This window comes from Poromitra crassiceps, assembly GCF_964638095.1.
Source record: "Poromitra crassiceps genome assembly, chromosome: 11".
Classification (NCBI taxonomy): domain Eukaryota; kingdom Metazoa; phylum Chordata; class Actinopteri; order Beryciformes; family Melamphaidae; genus Poromitra; species Poromitra crassiceps.
The window spans coordinates 13,978,624-14,000,839 of NC_139643.1; the positions used below are offsets into that span (position 1 = coordinate 13,978,624).

Genomic DNA, 22,216 nt, shown 5'->3' on the forward strand with positions numbered 1-22,216 from the left:
CATGCACCAGTATTTGTGAGTGTTTATTCTATTTTATTTCATCTGATATGTATAGGCCTAAAACTGTAGGAAATTCATTGTGTTTATAGGTGTTAGCCCCACACCCTTATATGCACATGTCAAATGTATTATAGAGTTTATATAATGTAGTCTATAACTAGCCTACTTTCCTTTTCAATTAAAAATATATATATAGCCTAAATATATGCCTTATGTTATGTATAGGCTATAGCCATTTTCAGGGGAGCTGTGTGGACAAAGAGAAGGATTAGTGTAGATAGAACACTTCAATTAACATATTCTGCCTGTTTTCTGGAAAACAACCTAGTGAAGACTTGACCTCTGTCTCTCTCTCTCTCTCTCTGAAGTCAACTCTCCTGACAGCATTGGAGAACCGGGGGCTTACTGGAGATGTGCAGAGCCAAAATGACATGGACGATTTACGGAGAAGCTGGATGCACAGGTGAATAATCAATTCCAATCACAGAAAGATAGATTTGTCTTATCACTATAGTTTTTGGCATTTTTCTTAGTAAAAGGTAAATGCACTGCATTTATATAACACCTTTCCAGTCTTAATGACCACTCAAAGCGATTTACAATAATGCCTACATTCACACAGATCACATGCACACCCCAACGGCGGCGGGCGCTATGCAAGGCACCAATCAACTTGTCGGGAGCCGTTAGGGGTTCAGTGTTTTGCTCAGGCACACTTTGACACACTGCTGCGAGAAGCCAGGCTCTGACCTTCCGACTTGCATACGACATGCCTACCTCCTGAGCTACTGCCACCCCTAGCCTCTGCCTCACTGTCAAAGAACATTCTGGTGAGTAGTTTGCAAATCACACTTAAAGAACCCATCGCTAGCATAAGATTATGCAGATACCGGTCAGCAGCTTCAGCTCATGTTCACATCAAACCTCATGGGGGAATGTGATCTCAGTAGATTCAGTCCTCAGTCTCTATCTGCTTCCGTTAAGTAGAGACTGAGAACTTTTCCCCAGCTTTCAGTTAAAACTGGGTAGAAACAGGGTACACAATTAACACCAGCCAAATGCTCGTAAATATGCAACTGGCTGGTAGATTTGCTTCACTCACAAAAAACAACAACTTAAAGCAATGGTAAGCTATTGAGTGGCTGGTAAAGTGTGAACAGACACTATCCATTTGGCCAGTAGGCAGAGATCTCCAATTGTAGGAGCCGAGACTGGTGTCCACCCGCTATGCTGACCACTCGCAATGCCGACCTTAGGTTTAGGCGTGGGGGGTGGGAGAGGTTAGGTTTTGGGTTAGGGTCTGGGGGAGGTTAGGTTTAGGCATGGGGGCTGGGAGAGGTTAGGTTTTGGGTTAGGGTCTGGGGGAGGTTAGGTTTAGGCATGGGGGCTGGGAGAGGGGAGGTCGGAACAGCGAGAGGTCGGAACAGCGACATGGAACCCTGAGACTAGGGTTGAGTACCGAAACCAGGTACCAATATCGTACCGGTACTTTTACAACCAATACTACCGGTACCGAATTGCAACCCAGATTTTAGGTGCCTCATTTAGGTGCCATGCCCGAGCTGCTGAGTGAAATATCCGCCCTCCGGTGCACGCACCTTCACTAACATTCTAGGTAGGGCTGCAACAACTAATCGATTAAATCGATTAAAATCGATTATTAAATTCGTTGGCAACGAATTTGATTATCGATTCGTTGCCTCGCGATTAGTTGGACCGCAGAGCGATCTGTTTTGTTGATATAAAGTAAACGAGTAAACGACAAACAAGTTGAAACATGGCCGAGAACGAGAAAGCAGCTCGACCCAAAACTTCGCAAGTTTGGGAGCACTTCATATTAACTGGAAATAAAAAGTCTGTTACGTGCAAAATGTGCAAAGCCAATCTTGCATGGCATGGAAGCACAACGGCCCTGCGTGAACACCTTAAACGCAAACATGTTGGATCATTGGATGATGCCGGTGAAGGGAGCTCAGGAGCCGGGTAAGTTAACTTAACTTAGCGTTATACTACTACAAACTCGATATGCATGTAAACTAATGTTACATTATTAGACCCATGTGTATTGTTGTTTGAAGTGGAAATGTTTGTCTCACAGCAGATAGTTTGTTTTGTTTATCTAACGTTAACAGGCGATGCGCCCGCACCCAGGTCGACAACGTTAACGTTATAGCCGACCGGCTCGTTAACGTTACGTTAGCTTGCTAACGTTAGTGGTAGAGCAGACGTGGTATGTAAACTCAGATAGTTTGTTTCGTTTATCTAACATTAACAGCTGATGCGCCCGCACCCAGGTCGACAAGCATGGTGTGTTAAGCCGACCGGCTAGTTAACGTTACGTTAGCTTGCTAACGTTAGTGGTAGAGCAGACTTGGTATGTAAACTAAGGCTAAAAGAGGGGTTGTTGTCCCTTGTTCATTGTGTGTGTGTGTGTGTGTGTGTGTGTGTGTGTGTGTGTGTGTGTGTGTGTGTGTGTGTGTGTGTGTGTGTGCATCTTAATGTAAGGAGTGAGCTAGGACAAATTGCATTTGAGGCTTCTGTTATATAAAGGCCTTCTTTACATAAGCAATTATCAACTAAATCATCAATGAGTGAGTTTTATTGAGTTTTATGTTAATAGTGCTGTTAGGCATACTCACTCATACTGTCTTTCTTATTTCAGAAAAAAACAACTCAAAGAGAGGAAATCTCTGCACAACCGTGTACGTCAGGTGCGTCGGAAAAGGCAGGATCAAATGAAAAAAAGAGGACTCCCGCACACTGACTCCCACTTCAAGGCTTTTAATAATAATGCTGCAACGTTTCGGTCACAAGACCTTCATCTGGCATATGGTATGGCAGAACACTGGAACCTATTTATAGGAACCAGGACAAGAACAATTATCCAATGGGAGCAAGGCAATCATGTCAAGACCCATGGAGTAAATCAGTGCAAATAACTGCAGGTGTGACACAATTACAAATACAGTATTAAAGGGATAGTCTACAACAGACCCTGGAATAAATAGAAAAAAGGTAGGCTATATGAAAACAATAATAATAATTATATAACTCAAAGCATGACATTTAGAAGGAGTTCATCATTTAGGCCTTTTGGCGATAGGGTTTGTAAATGAAAAATCCAAAAAGCTTCTCTTCTTTTCAGTAGAAGGTCATGATCCCCACCCCTAGGTGGCGAGGCAACCCTTTCAATGCCACAGAAGCGTAGGGAAGAAATATCATGCTTCATATCATTAAAATGGACAGCTACGGGATAGTCCCTGTCATTACGCCGAATAGTACTCTTGTGTTCACTAATGCATTGTTTTAATTTACGTGTGGTCTTGCCGACATAAGCAAGACCACACGGACAACGGATCATGTACACCACATGAGTAGAGGCGCAAGTGATAAGGCTGTTTATCATATATCTTTTCCCAGTGTGAGGATGGTGAAAGGAGGATGTCTTGTAAGTGTTATGACATTGAGCGTAATTCCCGCAACGATAATTACCATTTTCCAGAGGAGCAAGGAGCGTCTGACTCTGTTGTGGGATCCTCTGAGAAAAGGTGGGATGAACAAGATGATCTCTTAAATTTTTTGCCCGTTTATTTACAAATAAAGGGGGGTGTTTAAATGTATCGGACAGTTCCATGTCAGATTGTAAAATATGCCAATGCTTCAAAAATATTGATTTAATAAAATGGGAATGGGGAGAATAGACTGTGGAACAGGTGACAGAAAATGGCCTTTCTTTTTTCTGACTAGGTTTGAGAAGGTCAGACCTAGAATGGCTCAGTGCTGTTTTATAAGCCAGTTCAACACAGTCAGTGGAGTAGCCCCGTGCCACAAATTTAGATCTCATGTCATCAGCTTTATCTATATAATCCTCTGTAGAGTAACAGAGTCTTCGAAGTCTATACAATTGGCTCTTTGGTAGGCCTCTTTTAAGAGGGGTGGGGTGAGCGCTCGTTGCTAATAACAAGGTATTTCTATCCGTCTCCTTCCGATATAAAGTTGTGGAAAGACATCCATCCTTAACCATCACCCACATATCCAAAAAATGAACTTTTTCAGCGCTAAACTCACAAGTAAACTGTAAATTATTCTTAAAACCATTTAACACATTGAGTGCCAGCCATTTTTTCAATCCTGTAGGTAAGTTGTGCCAGGTTTTTTTTTGAGGATTCTGGCTCATTTTACAAGAGCCGAGGATTATTTTCTGTTAAGAATTCGTGAACACCAATCATCTAAAAATAACTAATATAATGTGTGCTTTCTCTGTCTAAAAGAGTTAGTTTGCAGAGTTAGTAGTTATGTAGATATTAGCCGTTGAGTACAGCATGGTTTCAGAGATTTTCAGAGAGTTTGGAGATAAATGGATTTTTAGAACCACCTCACGTGCCTGTGATTATGGGTGCCCTTGTCTCCCACTCTGTGCGCTCTCTCTCTCTCTCTCTTCTCTCTCTCTCCTCTCTCTCTCCTCTCTCTCTCTCTCTCTCTCTCTCTCTCTCTCTCTCTCTCTCTCTCTCTCTCTCTCTCTCTCTCTCTCTCTCTCTCTCTCTCTCTCGAGAGAGAGAGAGAGAGAGAGAGAGAGAGAGAGAGAGAGAGAGAGTGTGTGTGTCTCCAAACTCCTCCCTCCGTCTGTGCTGCGCAGTGCTCTGCTGCTGGGAGTTTGAGCAGCGACTCTCCCTGGCAGCGAGTGTGGATAGGTCTCACTGTCTCTTGGGTTTGAGAGCCCCGATGAACCCCCGTGCGACTCTAGGCTTTATGCTGCTCACCCAGTCCATTTCTGGAACCCCCCACCGCAGCAGCGCGAAGCGTCCCCGCCTACAGTATGAGAATGAGGCTCGTTCGTTTCTGACTGTAAAATCGCCAAGCCATTTCCGCGGGAGGCGGCTGCTTTTGGTCCACGGGTCCTGTGGCTGTGGCTTTGTCTCTGTCTCTGTCTGGAGAGAACTGTCGCCACTTAGTGGTCGGTAAAATAGATTATACACATTCTCTTGCTCCAATAGTGATATAGAAGACGTAAAAGTTGTTGATTGATGTCCCACCGTCAAAAAAAAAAAATGTTTATGTAAGACGAGATATCTCGGCTCTGGCACTCTCAAGCGTTGGATTATGTAAGACGAGATATCTCGGCTATGGCACTCAACGTGTTAATAAAGTCACAAAATTATTCAAGTCCTCATGGGTACCTTGGAACACACAGAAAATGTCATCAATAAATCTATAGTATTTAAGCAATCTAGGTGCATATATATTCATACTATGATTAAATATGAAGTTATTTAAAAAAAAAACATATACAAATTGGCATAATTTGGAGCACAGATCGAGCCCATACTAGCACCAGAGATCTGTAAATAGAAATCATTGTTGAAACAGAAATAGTTGTATTTCATCACATAGGCTGCTAAGTCAATAATAAAATGGTTAGGAGGATTTACTGTCTGATCTCGAGCCTCTAAAAAGAAATGTAAGGCTTCCAAACCTTCATCATGGGGGATGTTAGTGTAGAGACTTGTGACGTCTAATGTCATAAGGAAGACATCATCAGGGAGGTCAGTCAGACTAGATATTTTATTAATAAAATCAGTAGAGTCCTTGACAAAAGCAGGCAGTGTCTGTACAAAAGGTTTAATATGGAAATCAACAAATTCTGAGAGGGGAGCTAGTAGAGAATTTGTTTGTGCCACTATAGGTCTTCCGGGAGGATTTGAAAGTGATTTGTGCACTTTAGGAAGAGTATAAAAGGCAGGTCTAATTGGGTATTGACAATATAAAAAGTCATATTCAGACTTGGAGATCCAGCCATTTTCTTTGGCCCCTTCCAAAAAACTATGTATCTCCTGCTGAAAGCGCATAGTAGGGTCAGAGAGAAGTAATTTATAGAACTTCTCATTAGACAACTGAGACAAAATTTCTGTTTTATATTTATCGGCATCCTGTAAAACAATAGCTCCACCTTTATCAGCAGGTTTAATGACTAAATCTTTATCTTTTACCAAATCGCCTAGAGCTCTTTTCTCTCCCTTAGAAAGATTGTTTGAGGTCCTATATGGCTTCTCACACATTTTCATAATGTCTTGTTCGACAATCCTACAAAATGTGTTGATGGAATGATTCATCACTGAAGGGCTAAAAGTGCTCTTAGGTCTAAAGGAGGTAATGGGGGGGGCTATAGGTGCAGGGCCAGAATTGTGTGAAAAGAAATGTCTCAGTTAAATTTTTCTGAAACTTTTGAAAAGGTCCACTTTTAAGCCAAACATATTAGTTCCACTAGTCGGGACAAATGATAAACCTTTGGCAAGAAGGGACATTTGGTCACCAGAGAGTTCTTTCGAGGAAATGTTTATTACCGTTGATTCCGTGGATACCACCGGCGGGGGGGTTCCATATTTGGATCTTCGCCTCCTCCCATGTCTGCATCTCCTTTTGTTTTTCGGTAGTACCTCTTCCTGCGTGTGGATAAAAAAGGGGCACTTGTGGAGTCGCTGTCGAAAGTGAAGTCGCTCTCCATTGACGATTCTCCCCTCGTCTGAACTCTGTTTCTCCTGGGTTTTCGGGGCTTCGATGTTGGTCTTGAAGTATCCATGCGTAATTGCGCACTGGTGCGCGGCGGTGCCCTCGCTTGTTCTTGTTCAGATAGTTCGTTTGCCGTAGTTTCCCACTCGTACACCTCATTTCTCTGGTAGTCCTCTGTGTCTCTTCTGTATTTATTCAATTTGGTGGCCTGAAGTTTCTCTCTGTATTTAGTAAGAGTGTCTTTTATTGATTGTTCAATTGCTGAGAAAAAAACAACTCACCATGAGGGGCTTCGTTCTGGGGAATGCGGCATGTACACCAAGGCAAGCAGGCGCAGCCATCGTGACAGACAGTGTCCTGAACATGCTGGTCACCGACATGAGGCCCATGTCAATGGTTGGAGATGCAGGCTTCATTGCCATGATTAACACCCTCCACCCTGGCTACACTCTTCCTTCAAGAACATTCTTCACAAAACTGATGGAGCAAAAATATGAAGACACATTCCAGGAGGTAAAAAATGCATTAAAGGCCACCACCAGCAAAATTGCAATCACCACAGATGTATGGACAAGTGTTGCAAACGAAGCCTACTTGCCTGGCAAGCATTACTTGCCATTACATAACCGATGATTGGGTCATGCAGGCAAACTCCCTGACCACCATAAAGGTAAAGTAAAGGTAAAGTCCCACTGATTGTCACACAATGTGTGAAATTTGTTCTCCGCATTTGACCCATCCCCTGGGGGAGCGGTGAGCAGCAGCATGCGCCGCGCTTGGGAATCACATGGTGATTTAACCCCCCAATTCCAACCCTTTGATGCTGAGTGCCACGCAGGGAGGCAAATGGGTCCCATTTTTATAGTCTTTGGTATGACTCGGCCGGGGATCGAACTCACGACCTCCCAGTCTCAGGGCGGACACTCAGACCACAAGGCCACTGAGCTGGCACGAGAGACATACAGCTCCCAACATCGCAGAGTGGTTGGAGGAGGTTGTAGCTAGATTTGAAATTCCTCCTAGCACTTTATTTAAGAAGATATGAAGATTTATTTTGCACTTACACCATACATTTGTATGTATTTTGTATTCGTTCATGCCCTGTCAAAGCTATTTGATGTAGCAAAGCCCGGTGGGTTTTTGTTTAACAAAAAAAAAGTTGTTTTTCAATAAACGGATGGAAACAATATCAGTGCATTTTTTTATCAGATTAATCGAACAAATAATTGACCGATTAATCGATTATCAAAATAATCGTTAGTTGCAGCCCTAATTCTAGGGCATAACACATACAATTATTGTTTGAAATCCTCTTTATAACCTCATTAATTAAAAAAAGTAGGTTTAAATCTGTTTTAATATTTTTTAAAGTACCGTTTCAGGCACTGGTACCGTCTTAGAAGGATCGTTTTAGCACCAGTATCGAAAAATATGAAACGATACCCATCCCTACCCAAGACTAGATCTCAGTGACTTTGACCACCGGTGAGTGTTTCTGATCCTGCTGATCTCCTGGGATTTTCATGCACAGCAGTCTCTAGAGTTTACACAGAATGGGATATACAACAAAAACAAGTCAGATAACCTCTTTACAACTTTACAAGCAGAAAAGCATCTCAGAATGCAACACTTCCAACCTGGAGGTGGATGTCACTTTGGTTAGCAGGTTGACACTGAGCTGAAAGCTGATATTAATGACCCAGTATTAAGCGCGCAGTGAGTGTATATTAGCTTTGCCATTTTATCAGTTTATTAGGTATTACACTGCTGTAATGAGTAAACAGTGTATTGAATAACCTTTTAGAATCAATATCATGGAACTCAGCTTCAAGGAACAGCCAGACCATGCAAAACATTTATAAAACGTTCCTACAAACTGAGCAAATGGATGCCAGTCAAAATGTATTCTAGATCAATTTGACATTCATCTCTCTATAAATATAACTATGTAAATCTTTTCTCCCACAGCCCCAAACAGCATTCCTCAAAACTTTTACCAATGAAGCTTAGACAGAGTATATTATTCTGTTAGACTGACTCCCCCGGTCTATACGATCTATGATCTAAATCTTTTCCAAAATTTCCCCAGGCTGCATCTGTCCCCAAGCCCTCCGCCCATCCAGGTCACCGTCAACCACACCAGCCGCCTCCAACAGCGTTTTCCAAACTTTTCGAAATATCTCAAACATTTTCCAGACGGACCTTGAGGGTCCTTATGGCAAATTTGTAGAGCAGGTTCACCTGATCATGTGGGAAAAGAATGCTTGTAAATCAGACAAACGGCGTGGAAGCTATGGCGTTTAAGGTAAAACCTCTAATTATAGTGCCACCTTCAGGCCGATTCGAAAAATATTCCTTGAGCAGAAACAAGCCAAATTTCAGGTCTCTGCCATTTATCAACTCACTGGAATTTGTGTTGAGGCAGATGAACAACGACAACAAGGACAAGCAGGACAAGAATAATAAACCAGCACAAAAACAATAGGGTTTCAGTCCCTTCAGGGCTTGAAGCCCTAATAATAAAACGCATCGGACTCAGTGTGCAAAGACCTTTCATCTGGTTGTGTACCTGCTCCTCGGCGGTGTGGATGATGGCCAGGTGGCCTCCTTGTCTCTGGCAGTGTCTCTGGCTGTCTCTCCAGTTCCTGGAGGTTCTGGAGATGAAGTAGCAGCTGCTGTTGAAATGGACCCAGTCCTCAAACGATGGCAGACCATGGCAGATGTTGGGGCCCGCTGTCACCGCCACATCGGTCTTCGTCGTCGGCGCCACCGTCGCCGGGTTAATGACCTCAGGAGCTGTGGACAGGGAGAGAGAGAGAGAGAGAGAGAGAGAGGGAGAGAGGGAGAGAGAGAGAGAGGGAGAGAGAGAGAGAGAGAGAGAGAGAGAGAGAGAGAGAGAAGGGCTCGCTATTGGAAACTAGGCAATATTTGGGAGAACTCTTGGTGGCAAACTTTGGATAACAACCTTGTGCAGGAGGTAGGTACAGTTTTATTGTGATTGATAACGTGTATGTATGTAGCTTGCGGCCATTTTAGCCGAGCCTGCAGTTGACTCAGGGGTTGTAACGGCGAGACTCGGTGCGAATGAAGAATGAAGACCGAGTCTGGCGTCGAGGCTAATGTCAACCACATCATCAGTGGGTTGATGACACAGGCTTTGATCGTCCGCTTGCATTGGTCGGGGTTGAGGCTCGCGATAGGGACCAATTTTACTGGAGAAGTTTGAGAAATGCCGGGTGCCGTCATGGGGGTCTCCTTCACAAAACCTCAACCTCTGCCACAGCCTCGGCCAAAATAAGGCTCTGCTCTATTGAACTTGGCTGAAGATCCTGTGGCAGGCAGAGGGAATGACGAATGCTTGGATCAGACTTGTGGGGAGACGACTTGACTTCTGGGGATACCACGTCTTATCACCTGCATTATGTGAAGTCTACACGTAATTGAAATCAGGAAGACTACTTAGCCCACGCCCTGTTCATTCACATTTCTCCCTATTCGATCACAGTTATCCACGCTCAGTTTCATTCATACTTCTCCCTATCCAATCACAGTTATCCACACTCTCCCACGCTATTGATAGCCAATCGGTGCACAGCCATCTCTTTCCGTAACTATCCATTTGATAACTAACATGATAAGTACACATACTTATCTCACACACAAACCCAAACTAGGACTGGGAAATTATCTCCCATACTTAGTTTTGATGCAAACTGTTGTCGCTGACTGATTGAGTTTCTGAGTGAGTCGCTGATGAAGTTACACCACTGGTCGGCCATGGCACGTGATACACGGTGTGACGTAAGCCTGTTTCATACGCACCAGTTGACACATGCCCACTGACCAATAGATTCTGACAGAAACAATGCTCTATACAGCCCATCTCGCCTCATCTCAAAGATACAGCCATGGATCTTTTCAACTAAAGCTACAGCAGAGACCGTTTAGAAATGGGATGGCACAATCACTAGCTGCTAACCGTTAGCTACAGATCGCTAACATTAGCAGCTAATGTTAGCTTTTCTGGTCCAATATTATCGTTTATGTTATTGTGACTGAATAATGATATGGCCAGCCCTATATCCAAACACATTTTGAAGCATTCACACCCTCCACAGGCTCTCTCTACCTTCAGTGGCGGTCAGGGCGTCCAGTCTGTTCAGCAGCTGCTCCTTCTCCCGCTGCAGGCGCTCCTTCTCGCGCTGCAGCTCGGTGTTGTTCTGCTGCAGCTTGGTGATGGAGGCAGTCAGAGACGTGATGTTCACCTCCTGCTTCTGCTTCTGGATCTCTGGACCACCAGCAGGGGGCTGCGGCAGGTTCTTATCTGGGCACAGGTGGACAGGTGACGCATTACTGGCTGATAGATACACTTTATCTACAGCAGCGGTTCCCAACCTTTTCCAGCTCGTGGCCAACTGGAAAATCTCAAAAATGTTCGCGGCCCACATCCGAAATAATGCTTTCTGAGAGCACTTTTTATTTTAACGATAAAAGGAGCTGTCCATCAGCACCACACAGAAATCAGAAACTAAAAGTGAGGATCTGTCTACAATAGTATTATTATCAAATACAGTATCATTCAACAATTTGTTTATTTGTTTATTGAACGGATCACCATTAGCTGACGCCCAGATGACAGCTAGTCTTCCTGGGGTCCAAGACAACAATATACATTACATGACAGACAAACAATGAAATAGAATACCAAAAAAAAACATGTATCCCATAAGAATAAAAGAGAAAAATGAAAGAAGAAGAAAAAGAAAAAAGTTCAAAACAAATCTAGAACCAGATAAAACAATGTAGCATGGTCCGCTAGCCCTCTAGCTAGCCAGTGGACCAAAATTGGAACTTACAATCAGAACATTTCTTTTGTAATTTACAAAACAGACATAGCAAACAGACGAGAAGAGATGTGATATAAATCAGTATAGTGTGTGTGAGTTTAGGTCAAATTAAGTTTCCTTTTACAACATGCCTTTGCTTTGATGGTACGAACATCACCAGATACTGTGATCAATAAAAGGTATGATGTGATCAGTAAAAGGTATGATGTGATCAGTAAAAGGTATGATGTGATCAACAAAAGGTATGATGTGATCAGTAAAAGGTATGATGTGATCAGTAAAAGGTATGATGTGATCAATAAAAGGTATGATGTGATCAATAAAAGGTATGATGTGATCAGTAAAAGGTATGATGTGATCAATAAAAGGTATGATGTGATCAGTAAAAGGTATGATGTGATCAATAAAAGGTATGATGTGATCAATAAAAGGTATGATGTGATCAGTAAAAGGTATGATGTGATCAATAAAAGGTATGATGTGATCAATAAAAAGTATGATGTGATCAATAAAAGGTATGATGTGATCAACAAAAGGTATGATGTGATCAGTAAAAAGTATGATGTGATCAACAAAAGGTATGATGTGATCAGTAAAAGGTATGATGTGATCAGTAAAAGGTATGATGTGATCAGTAAAAGGTATGATGTGATCAGTAAAAGGTATGATGTGATCAGTAAAAGGTATGATGTGATCAGTAAAAAGTATGATGTGATCAATAAAAGGTATGATGTGATCAGTAAAAAGTATGATGTGATCAATAAAAAGTATGATGTGATCAATAAAAAGTATGATGTGATCAACAAAAGGTATGATGTGATCAGTAAAAGGTATGATGTGATCAGTAAAAGGTATGATGTGATCAGTAAAAGGTATGATGTGATCAGTAAAAAGTATGATGTGATCAATAAAAGGTATGATGTGATCAGTAAAAGGTATGATGTGATCAATAAAAGGTATGATGTGATCAATAAAAGGTATGATGTGATCAGTAAAAGGTATGATGTGATCAGTAAAAGGTATGATGTGATCAATAAAAGGTATGATGTGATCAGTAAAAGGTATGATGTGATCAGTAAAAGGTATGATGTGATCAATAAAAGGTATGATGTGATCAATAAAAGGTATGATGTGATCAATAAAAGGTATGATGTGATCAACATGATGTGATCAGTAAAAGGTATGATGTGATCAACATGATGTGATCAGTAAAAGGTATGATGTGATCAGTAAAAGGTATGATGTGATCAATAAAAGGTATGATGTGATCAATAAAAGGTATGATGTGATCAATAAAAGGTATGATGTGATCAATAAAAGGTATGATGTGATCAATAAAAGGTATGATGTGATCAACAAAAGGTATGATGTGATCAACATGATGTGATCAGTAAAAGGTATGATGTGATCAACAAAAAGTATGATGTGATCAGTAAAAAGTATGATGTGATCAGTAAAAAGTATGATGTGATCAATAAAAGGTATGATGTGATCAATAAAAGGTATGATGTGATCAGTAAAAGGTATGATGTGATCAGTAAAAGGTATGATGTGATCAGTAAAAGGTATGATGTGATCAGTAAAAAGTATGATGTGATCAATAAAAGGTATGATGTGATCAGTATGATGTGATCAGTAAAAGGTATGATGTGATCAGTAAAAAGTATGATGTGATCAATAAAAGGTATGATGTGATCAATAAAAGGTATGATGTGATCAATAAAAGGTATGATGTGATCAATAAAAGGTATGATGTGATCAATAAAAGGTATGATGTGATCAATAAAAGGTATGATGTGATCAATAAAAAGTATGATGTGATCAGTAAAAGGTATGATGTGATCAATAAAAGGTATGATGTGATCAATAAAAGGTATGATGTGATCAATAAAAGGTATGATGTGATCAGTAAAAGGTATGATGTGATCAATAAAAGGTATGATGTGATCAATAAAAGGTATGATGTGATCAGTAAAAGGTATGATGTGATCAGTAAAAGGTATGATGTGATCAGTATGATGTGATCAGTAAAAGGTATGATGTGATCAGTAAAAAGTATGATGTGATCAATAAAAGGTATGATGTGATCAATAAAAGGTATGATGTGATCAATAAAAGGTATGATGTGATCAGTATGATGTGATCAGTAAAAGGTATGATGTGATCAGTAAAAGGTATGATGTGATCAGTATGATGTGATCAGTAAAAGGTATGATGTGATCAGTAAAAAGTATGATGTGATCAATAAAAGGTATGATGTGATCAATAAAAGGTATGATGTGATCAGTATGATGTGATCAGTAAAAGGTATGATGTGATCAGTATGATGTGATCAGTAAAAGGTATGATGTGATCAGTAAAAAGTATGATGTGATCAATAAAAGGTATGATGTGATCAATAAAAGGTATGATGTGATCAATAAAAGGTATGATATGATCAATAAAAGGTATGATGTGATCAATAAAAGGTATGATGTGATCAATAAAAGGTATGATGTGATCAATAAAAAGTATGATGTGATCAGTAAAAGGTATGATGTGATCAATAAAAGGTATGATGTGATCAATAAAAGGTATGATGTGATCAATAAAAGGTATGATGTGATCAGTAAAAGGTATGATGTGATCAATAAAAGGTATGATGTGATCAATAAAAGGTATGATGTGATCAGTAAAAGGTATGATGTGATCAGTAAAAGGTATGATGTGATCAGTAAAAGGTATGATGTGATCAGTAAAAGGTATGATGTGATCAGTAAAAGGTATGATGTGATCAATAAAAGGTATGATGTGATCAATAAAAGGTATGATGTGATCAGTAAAAGGTATGATGTGATCAATAAAAGGTATGATGTGATCAATAAAAGGTATGATGTGATCAATAAAAGGTATGATGTGATCAGTAAAAAGTATGATGTGATCAATAAAAGGTATGATGTGATCAGTAAAAGGTATGATGTGATCAGTATGATGTGATCAATAAAGGTTCAGTGACAACAGTCTGACCGCGCAGCATTATGTTTGTTTCTGAGACACAAATCTTGATTTGAGCTCTGCTCTGTCACTCACAGCCAAAGGCGTGTTTCACTTAATTCGTTCATTCAAGCCCAAACACACTTAGGAAACAGAAAATGTGCCCTCTATCGCTGTGAAAGCACCATAGGGTTTTGTCATGATATCCCAAAACAGGTTCCCATTCACTGCCAGTGCAGCAGATCCACCATTAATCTCTTGAGTCTTTTAGCTTTCTGTTTTTCTAGCTGAGAAATGTATTCATGTTTTCAAGTCAAAACTTGACTTGAAACTTGGCAGCATGCAGGTGGCAGGTTGGTTACTTTCACAAGCCATTTTCTTGCCTTTGTCCCCTCTCACAATTATGGGCGGTAGGAATGAACCAATAATGGTTTTTACTTTCTTACTTAATAGTTATTAAAAATCAAATAATAACTAAATAAATACAACTTTTTATAGTTTTGGTCTGAGCTAAATGTTCTGTGGTCTCTCCTGATTCTGAATGGCTTGGTTTGACCAAGGGGTATGAAACCCTTTAGGTCCCGCAGGGCGAACCCGGAATAGGCCATGACTTGGGCACTCTATGCCAGCAGCTCATACCATCGGAGCGGGATGACAGGAAATATTAGCGGTTTTGGAACCGCGATTTGTTCAAGCCGAGGTATACCGTGAAGTGAAAGTGGCCTGCATGTGCGTAGTACACAGCACCAGACCAACTTCCATCAACTGTATCATAATCAGTCCACATGTGTGCACGAGGTCTTGTGCAAACAACGTGCAACTTGTGTTCTTTTGTTTCCTCATGAATTCCACTGTGACTCAGAACTCATCTGGCAACAGGCTGCTGGGCAACTGGCTGATGGAAAGCAGAACCTCCAACACACACACACACACACACACACATGCAAGAAAATGTGCTGATTCAGAGTGTTGCAACGCTAACACCATGGGTCCTCTTATACTGTACACTCATGTGAAACTATTGATTCGGTAACTATGGACTAAATGTTTTGAAGTCAGGCCTCACTTTTCACACAGTGCACTGATGAAGAAGTCAATGCACTTGTCTAAATGTACTTCCTCTGTTTAGTCTCCTGAAATACTGGAATGCCAAAAACAAACATTTGAAATCACTTCCAGATAATATCTGTAATGCAAGAGCTGCTGGAGCGTCCGCACGCCGCAGTGTCTAAGGTATACCTGTAAAAAGGTATACTACGCAACTTTCATGAGCTTGCTGTTTGTAAACATTCAAAGTTTGCCCCTCCCCCCCGGCTCCACAAGTGAGCAAGAGAGAGCGAGAGAGGTTCAGGGGTCGAGCGAGGTCAACAGTGAATGGCGAGAGCGAGCGGCGCAAAACCAGGTGAAACGAGGGATTATTTATCTTCTTCTTCCGATTGTTTCACAGCTGTTATATTGTGAAAGCACAAATAAACACACCCACATCTGGAAACACCTCACACAACCCTCTTGGAAGGTGTCACATTTACTGGTTTTGATCAAGGAACCAAAGAAGGAAGATACGTCATCAGTCACATGACGGTGTTTACAGTTTGTGGGGTCAGTTCTATTGAAGTGAATGGTGAATGGCAGGGTATGTCCCACTATGAACCATCATTGTGTTGTTTCACCTTTGATTGAAAAATGCTTCCACCAGATTAAAGAAAGCACATTACTTGATATTGACTGATGGTTTTTATGTTATGTTTATGTAAATGTGCACGTTAGTTTTCCTTAGTTAACACTTAGTTATCACTTAGTGATGTCATCACTGATGACATCATCACTGATGATCATCACTGATCTCATCAATCTGTGTGTCTGTCTCTTGTGTGTGTGTGTGTGTGTGTGTGTGTGTGTGTGTGTGTGTGTGTGTGTGTGTGTGTGTGTGTGTGTGTTGTGTGTGCATGTGTGTGCCTGTCTGTCTCGTGTGTATGTGTATGTGTGCATCACTGAAGATGTCACAATGCCTCTGACATCACTGATGATGTCACAATTTATGACATCACTGATAACATCATCACTGGGACTTTGTGTGTGTGTGTGAGTGAATTTATGACATCACTGATGATGTCATCAGTGGGACAGACAGAGAAACAAACAGAGCCCCGGCTCCCTTTTATAGAGTGATGATGATGATGATGATTGTTGTATTGTATTGTATTGTATTGTATTGCATTGTATCATTGTACTACATTGTATTTTATTGCAATATTGTATTGTATTGTATCCTATTGTATTGTATTGTATTGTATCATATTGTATTGTATTGTATTGTATCATATTGTACTACATTGCATTGTATTGTATTGTATTGTATTGCATTGTATTGTATTGTATTGTATTGTATTGCATTGTATTGTATTGTATTGTATCATATTGTACTACATTGTATTTTATTGCATTGTATTGTATTGTTGTATTGTATCGTATCATATTGTACTACATTGTATTGTATCGTATCGTATCGTATTGTATTGTTGTATTGTAGTGTAGTGTAGTGTTGTACTCACAGTGTGCAGTGACAGCTATAATGGAGATGAGCAGGACAGCACACAGGGCAGCCAGGCAGAAGGTGGCTGGTCGGTAGGGGCCGGGGCCGCCTGGCCTGAGGGCCACTCTGACCGGGGACACTGGGTGGGCTGGAGGAAAGAGAGACATTATTGAAAAGATACAGTGAGATTGTTAGAGACTTGTCCGTTGGTCAACTGTCCATCGATCAACTGTTTGTCAACAAGAACAAAGAACAAATAAGATGCTTTCACATGATACACGTTTTCAGGAAGAAGCAACTGCGGCGACCAATCAAATGAGTTCAGGGCGGGGTTTTCCCGGCCCATACTAGGAAGAAATGTTGCTCCAGGAACAACTGTTAATTGGTGCAATCAGTTGGTGCTAGGGTGCACTATCTGCTCTGTGCAGCTAGGGTGCACTATCTGCTCTGTGCAGCCTCGAATTAGACTAAAAATGATCAAAGTGTGAGATGAAGTCACGTCCTGTAGCAGAACAGAAGCATGCATTCATCTGCTTATCCAGTGTCAATTTAAGCTACCAACTTGTGCATACTGCTGCTGCTAGTTTCATGTCTATGTGTTGCATGTTATCATTGTCAAAACACTCAGTAAGCAAACTGTAATTTTCCGACCAGCTTTAAGAATACTGGGCTATAGCCTGATGAGGCCACTAATATGGTGCAAATGAGGAGTGTTGCCCCCCTGACCTTCATGGATTTGTTTGAATAAATAAATTAATAAATACATACGTACATACATAAATACCTACATACATACATACATACATAAATAAATAATAATAATAATGATGATGAAGCCTCTGAAGTTAAAGCTATGGGAGTGGGCTGTAGTGTTAATTTTGTTGACGAAAACTATGACGAAAAATGTTAGTCGACTACCTTTTTCCCCAAGACTAAGACGAGACTAAAATGTTCAGACTTTTAGTTTCATTGACTAAGACGTGACTAAAATACTCAAACGTTTAGTCGACTAAAACTTGACTAAACAAAAAGAGGATGGGGTTGACTAAATATGATAAAAACTAACAAGGACATTTGACACAGGACTAAGACTACGACAAAATTTAAAAATAGACGACAAAATTAACACTAATTATAGACTGTCCCCCCCCCCCCTCAATGCAGCAGTTCAGGTTCCTGTGCTGCAGCATCATAGATGTAGCTGACATTTAGCTGTCTTAAAAACATTGACAGTAGTTACAACAGAACCCACCCAGTCTTAGCTAAGGGTCTTATCTATGTGTGTATGAGGCATTGTGTTCCCAAAATGTACAGCTACTTGCTTGTCTACATTATATCCAGAGAAGTCTGAGTGCTTTCCACACAATTCCACACAATTACTTGTGCAAGCGCATCAGCAGATTCAACAGTGTTCGTTGACTAAAACTAGACTAAAATACTTATGGTTTTATTTGACTAAGCTGAGACTAAAATGCTTGACTAAATAAAAACAGGATGAGGTTGACTAAATATGATACAGACTAACAAGGACATTTAACACGGGACTAAGACTAAGACTAAATAAAAAAATAGACGACAAAATTAACACTAGTGGGCTGTAGTTGAAGGGCCCTATTCTCCCACAAGCCTTCGGCGCTAAAACGGGCCTTAAACGCAAAAAAACGTGCCTTGCGCCTGTTTTGGGACGATATCAATATGGCTTTAGGCTGCCAAATGGGCTTTAGGCCGAATGGGCGTGGCGCAGTCCCAGAATGGGCCAAAGTGGGCGTGTCGGCGCTAACTACCGGCGTAGTGCTATCTTCGCACCTGGCCTACATTTAGCGCTTTGCGCCTTTGAAAACCAGGCCTATTCAGTGCGCCAGTGCACTTGTGCCTCTCCCCTGTCACCCTTCTCTGTCTCTCTCTGAAACCAGGCCTATTCAGTGCGCCAGTGCTCTTCTGCCTCTGAGTCACCCTTCTCTCTCTCTCTCTGACTCCCTCGCTCAAACAGACACAACACATAGCAGCACCCAGCTTCCCATAGGAAATAGCAGTTGTAAGTTTACTGCCTGTGAATGTCCACTCCCAGCATGCAATTGGGTCCTCCATTTCGCTACTAAATAGCAACCAAATGAGCCGAAATAGATATAAAAGGTAGATCTAAAATAATGTGTAATGGTAAGACAACCTGCAATTGTCGAACATTTCAATATTGGACCAAATAAAACATCGAAATGAAACACCACCCTATGTGAAACATATATGTCCTCTTGAGCCTATATATACCCCTTGTGGGTTTAACGTGATTTAGATAAGTGACAGCGGAACGCGCTTCTGTGATGTGCTATACTGTGATGTCCGCTCCAATAACTTGGCCCTACTTGACATTTAGTTTTACAATAAAAACACATTTATGCAATGACTTTACATAATGTAGGGTATATTTATGTGCATCGATCATTCTACCTGCAGCAGGGGAGAGAAAACGATATCTTTCTGGACAAACTTTCACCAATCTAATAGGCTATATTTTTCTAGCTGATGCGTTTAGTACATTATTTTCACTTTGATCTTGCTATAGTGTAGCGTATTTACATGCTTGCAGTATTGAAACTGCAGTTAGATTGGTTTGAGAAGCATAATAATATGGAATAATAGCCTATAATGCAGTCAGACAGACAGACTGGATGAAGGGAGGGGGGGGGGGCAGAGCGTTTGGCTTTCGTCTGGTTTTGCGGGATCACTGGAATTGGAGCTAAAAAGGCAAGCGTGCGATTCGTTTATTGCAGTTATCCAATGAGCATGACGGTGCATAATTTTACGCTTAAAAGGCGTGGTTGTAATGGTTGAGGCTGCGTCTAGCGCCAGCATGACGATATCAAGTGCGCTGGTCCACGCCCACTGATTTGAGCTGCGCCAGGCATTCGGCCTAGAAACAGCGCCGATGCAACGATAGGGACCGAAGTCTTTAACCTTGGTATTGATGAAGTTAAATTCACTTGGCACTTTGTCCCGCCTGCTCGTAGAAAATTATTGCTGCCATAACAGACCTCACTTTGGAAGTTTGTTAAGTTATTAATTGAATAGCTATTTTATGTCCCTGTGCCTGCCAAGTGCTAACCTCTTTGAGGCTTGAATGGTTTTATACATTGCATTTGTGAGTGATGACGGCTGTATCAGCGTCTTGTTGCAGAGCTTTTGAGTCACTGAAGAATCTCCTCCATGTTGATCCTCTACATGTCTTGTTTACATGGTGTGATTAATTACACGCGCAGACTTGAGCAAATCAAACATGTCAGAGCAGATTTGTGACGTGAATCTGTCAGTTACAGTTACAGTACACTGCCACACATAAATACGGGGGCGTAACATGCCGGTTTGTCCTGATGCCGAGGTCACCAGGCTGTGTGGAGGAAACACGACAGGTTTGCAGCAGGCAGGGAGGGAAAGAAGGAACTGTTTACTTCAGAGATATTCACTGATTCTACTGGTTGTTTATATCTAACACACTAACACACTACCGCCAGATCTGGTGCTAGATCTGCAGCGGGTCTTAGACAGGAAGACCGAGAATCTGTGGTCGATCTGCCCTTTAACCTCCGGTGGAAAGGAGCAGGAGGAAAGAGGTTCCCTCTGGGGGATCGGTGGAGAATCACATGAAGTCTGTTCTCCTTACGCAGGGGTGGCCAAACTACGGCCCGCGGGCCAACTGCGGCCCGCTGCCCGTTTTTAAGTGGCCTGCCATGAATTTAGGAAAAAAAAAAAAAAAAAATGTTGCTAAAAACGTTTTTCCGTTTTTCTGTTTCAAAGTTTAAAACGGAAAACGAAAACGAAAACGAAAACGGCGGAAAAAACGGAAAAACAAAAACATTAAGAAAAAGAAACTGAAAAACAAAAACAAAAAAACTGATTCCCCCCATTTCGTTTTTTCAATTTAAAACCATTGAAAATGGGTTATACTTGGGCACCCTGACATGGTCTATTTATAAAAAAAAATAAAAAATACTGAATTAATGTTTAATACTAATGTTATGTTAAATTATCTCTGTCTTAACCTGTTGGCACAGGAAAAGAAAATTTGATAACATACAGAAATACCCATTGTAATAGGTGAGCGCATCAATAAACTATGTGTCATACATTTATTTAGGTAGAAATTCAATTTTTGATGGCACAAGGGTTTTCTGGTCCAATTTTTTTGCCGCGAAAACTGCCGGGCTTAATATTGTTTGGCCCGCGACTCCTTAAATGTTTCTGTATGCGGCCCACAACCAAAAAAGTTTGGCCACCCCTGCCTTACAGCAAACTGAGTTAACAAGCCTTCATTCCTTCAGTCATCATATCTGTCGGTTACAGCAGTGGTTCTCAAGGTGGGGTCCGGGGACCCCCGGGGGTCCTTGAGGGGGTTCCAGCGGGTCACCAGCAAAAAGGGGGATAGTCTATTTTCACTCTAATTCCATCCATAAGTAAGACAATGACAGAATCTATGCTTATTTTGGTCATGGGTTTCATACACTTTCTGTAATAAAACATCTAAAACCAACGATCGTATCAGATGCGCGGGACCCTTGGTGGAAGAAAATCTGATCAAATAGGGGTCCATGGTCTAATTTGTGTCAGTTTAGGCGTCCTTCATGTGAAAAAGTTTTGAGAACCACTGGGCTATAGTACAGTGCAGCTAACTCACTCAGACAGAAGACTCTCACTATCCATTTCCACTATTAACAATGTCAATTGTCAACAACAGCTACATCAGTTTGACAAGATTATAGGCCGATGAGTATTATAAGCAGTCAATCAAATTGTTGTTGGATAATTGTGAGTGATTTTTCTGCATTTGAAAAGAAAAAGAAAAAGGTAGATTGCTATATAGACATTTTCTTCCGTTAGGATAGTGTACAATATAGCCTACTGTAGGTAGCCTAACATTTAGGGTAGGCTAGTTCATGCTTTCGGAGAATAATATTGCCCTAAAGACACTAAATAGTGTAGGCAGTAATAATCCTGCATAATAATAATAATATTATAGTGACAACATAAAAAACCTCACAGACACAACTGAAGTCCCTAAAGAAATAAATGCCTAAATACCCTCTTTTAGATGGACTATAAAGTAGGCTAATTGGTTGGTATTGTTATTGATTGGTTGTCTAGATGCATGTCTCATGTGTTCTTACCCCTGAGGGCAGCATCTGGTCTGCGGGTCGCGTCGTCAAAGTAAGACGCTTCGTCGTCTATCAGTTTGGAATACATGCCCTCACAGGCCGCAGGCTCCATCCCAGAACACATCTCACTACAATAACACAATAACAACACTGATCAGACTGGAGAGAAGCAGGCTTTAGGTTATGCAGACAGCTTCAGGTTGAACTCTCCT

General features: G+C 41.1%; 1 protein-coding gene across 1 annotated transcript in view; it reads right to left on the reverse strand.

The window, feature by feature from the left end:
- Positions 1-22,216, reverse strand: part of LOC310785413 (uncharacterized protein) — a 39,353-nt gene extending 17,137 nt beyond the window's left edge. The window contains exons 1-4 of the mRNA XM_083646468.1: positions 22,017-22,216; positions 16,880-17,008; positions 10,637-10,831; positions 9,077-9,303 (exon numbers count right to left, since the gene is read on the reverse strand). Of these exons, the coding sequence (XP_083502594.1) occupies positions 9,077-9,303; positions 10,637-10,831; positions 16,880-17,008; positions 22,017-22,128 (663 nt within the window). The 5' untranslated portion in view covers positions 22,129-22,216. The remainder of the gene's footprint in view (positions 1-9,076; positions 9,304-10,636; positions 10,832-16,879; positions 17,009-22,016) is intronic.